Source organism: Ammodytes marinus (genome assembly GCF_949987685.1).
Source record: "Ammodytes marinus genome assembly, chromosome: 8".
NCBI lineage: Eukaryota > Metazoa > Chordata > Actinopteri > Uranoscopiformes > Ammodytidae > Ammodytes > Ammodytes marinus.
The window spans coordinates 5488535-5491034 of record NC_137212.1 but is presented as its reverse complement, the minus strand read 5'-3'; the positions used below and the strand labels follow the sequence as shown (position 1 = coordinate 5491034).

Sequence of the window (2500 nt, the reverse complement as noted above, 5' to 3'; positions counted from 1 at the left end):
AGCCATAAAACAAGTAGAAATAAGAGTCTATAAGTGAAGTGGTGCTGCCCTCATGTGTCTCTCACGAGTACTCGCACCTCAACTACAATGTTTTAACAAGGGCGCTGTGTGTGTGTGTGCGCGTGTGTGCGTGTGTGTGCGTGTGTGTGTGTGTGCGTGCGTGTGTGTGTGTGTGTGTGTGTATGTGTGTGTGTGTGTGTGTGCGTGCGTGCAAAGAACAATTCAAATGTATACAGGTCCAAATTAAAGGTCCAATACATAATTCAACAAAGCTTATCACTTCAAACTATCAGAATCAAGAGGATCTGGAAAATCTCAAGATGTGACTCAACACATGGAAGATTATTACAGAGCCATAACCCGTGAAATATATACTGTTTATATATATCATTTTTTGGGGGGATTTTCTGCTTGTGTGCAGATGCAATTGAAACAGCTCCTTCACAGAGGAAGTACTGTCACTGGTGTCTGGTTACAATGGGCAAAACAGACTAAAAAAAAATGATCAATTCATCTTATTATTATTTCGATTATACAATGTCTGAGAATAGTGAAAAATGGCTCTTAAAGTTTCCTTAAACATTCACAGAAAGCGGAAAATCCTCAGAATGGAGAAGCCAAAACCAATGAATGTTCAGAGAAAATGATGTCAACGGTTTCGACTTTTAATTTCAAACTCAAAAAATTTTGGACGCGTCGTCGTTGAAAGCAACATCGCTGACTTGATTGCTGGCGTCTGCACATCACGGAAAGAAAAATTAAAAAAAAAAAATTCTCATAGATCGATCATCACAGGTTAATCCATGGCAACTAAAACAAATAGAAAAAACTGGTGAATTTCTCCTAAAAAGAGTCTTCTGTTGAAAGCTCATCTTGTGTCCAATTATCTACTGTTTAAACCATCAAATCTGAAAATTCCGTGTCCAGTCTCAAATCAGACCAGCACCATTAACTGTGGTAAAAACAGTTCATTCCGCAGTCCGGTTTCCATTTTTCAAGATGTCTTCGATGAGAGGGTTAAAATCCGCATAATCCTAAAGCCCTTTGGACATTATATGAGCGTCAAGTCCACGAGTTTGATATTTCCCCCGTGTGCCGAAAAATCCATTAAATACACTTGGAAGTCCTTTATGAGATATAAGGTCACATTTAGCATGTCGCTAAGGCTACACATGTTGACAGCATTAACTTGTTTCATCCACAATTCCTCAAATTGGGGAACACTGAAGAATACAACAAATATAAGAGCATCAAATAAAAATGTAAAAATATGGTAGACTTAACTGAAATGGACTAGTCTTTATACCAAAGTTGTGGAAGGTTAATATGTGAGTTTTACGGAGCGTGGGATTTCGAGTGACGCTCCGATCCTTATAGCATTTTACCGAGGCTTCAAAAGCAGGTGGCAAGTGCTGATCTGGGGTCAAATTTCGAGGTGGTGTGAACGATCGTGCCCCATTCAAAATCAGCTTCTGTCCAAGGGTCCCAGGTCAGCTTTTAGGGTTAAATGTCGCTCTGCGGTTGAAGCTTCTGCTGCATGTTGGTCAGATCCTCAATCAGGCGCTTGAAGGTGATCCTCCTCTCGGGCGTGTGCTCCCAACATCTACGCATCAAGTCGTACACCTGGAAAAATATGGATTTTATTAGAATTATTTTTATATATTAGGTTTTTTTATTCTGTTTTATAGGAAGACATATTGTAAGTTAATTGTCTAAGTTTAGTTTTAGAAGAATACTGGTGGTAAAGAACTGTCAAAATACAGTGTAAATACACATCCTAGGCTCTATAAACGGGCTTGTTGCTAGCTATGGTGGGCCTACTATGTTGAACTACACTTTGTTTACATACCCCTGTAAAGCACTTTGAGTGGCCTTGTGTCTGAATTGTGCTATATAAATAAACTTGCCTTGCCTTGCCTTGCCCTTTTAGGCTAGGCTGTGTATTGACAACATTTCATTTTTTCTTACGCACACAGTACAGACAGGTAGAGGATCATGAGGAGATATTCACTGATTTTGACAACAAACCTTCTCCAGATTTGCTGACTGACTCCACCTTTAAGTGATCAATAAATAATAAACAATAAAACCATGTTGTTGTTGTTGCACTTTTTCTTAACTCTGTTTTTCAACTCGCGGCCAAACATTTTGACTATAGTTGGCATTCCTTTTCCTATGTTTTCTTTGCATTTCCCTTGTAAATAAAGACAATTTCTCAGACCACATCTAAACAAATTAAAAATTATATCCCGTGTCCATGATATGATATAACTGTGTAGTGTGTGTGTGTGTGTGTGTACAATGAGGAGACAGTGTTCTCACCGGCTCAGGGCAGCCGTCGGGACAAGGCAACCTCCGGCCTTCAGACAAAACCTTCACCAACCGGATGACCGTCATCTGACCGTGAGTCTTACCAATCATACCCAGGAACAGCTGTGATGTCACAAAGGAAACAATATGTACAATATTATAGGCAATTCTGGATGTATTGCACATAGAT

At 39.4% G+C, this 2500-nt stretch overlaps 1 protein-coding gene across 2 annotated transcripts in view; it reads right to left on the bottom strand.

The window, feature by feature from the left end:
• Positions 1-131: 131 nt before the first annotated feature.
• The window catches only part of jak1 (Janus kinase 1), a 40610-nt gene continuing 38241 nt past the window's right edge, over positions 132-2500 (bottom strand). For both annotated transcript variants that reach the window (XM_080032795.1, XM_080032796.1), the window contains exons 24-25: positions 2323-2433; positions 132-1623 (exon numbers count right to left, since the gene is read on the bottom strand). In XM_080032795.1, the coding sequence (XP_079888921.1) occupies positions 1504-1623; positions 2323-2433 (231 nt within the window). In that variant the 3' untranslated portion in view covers positions 132-1503. The remainder of the gene's footprint in view (positions 1624-2322; positions 2434-2500) is intronic.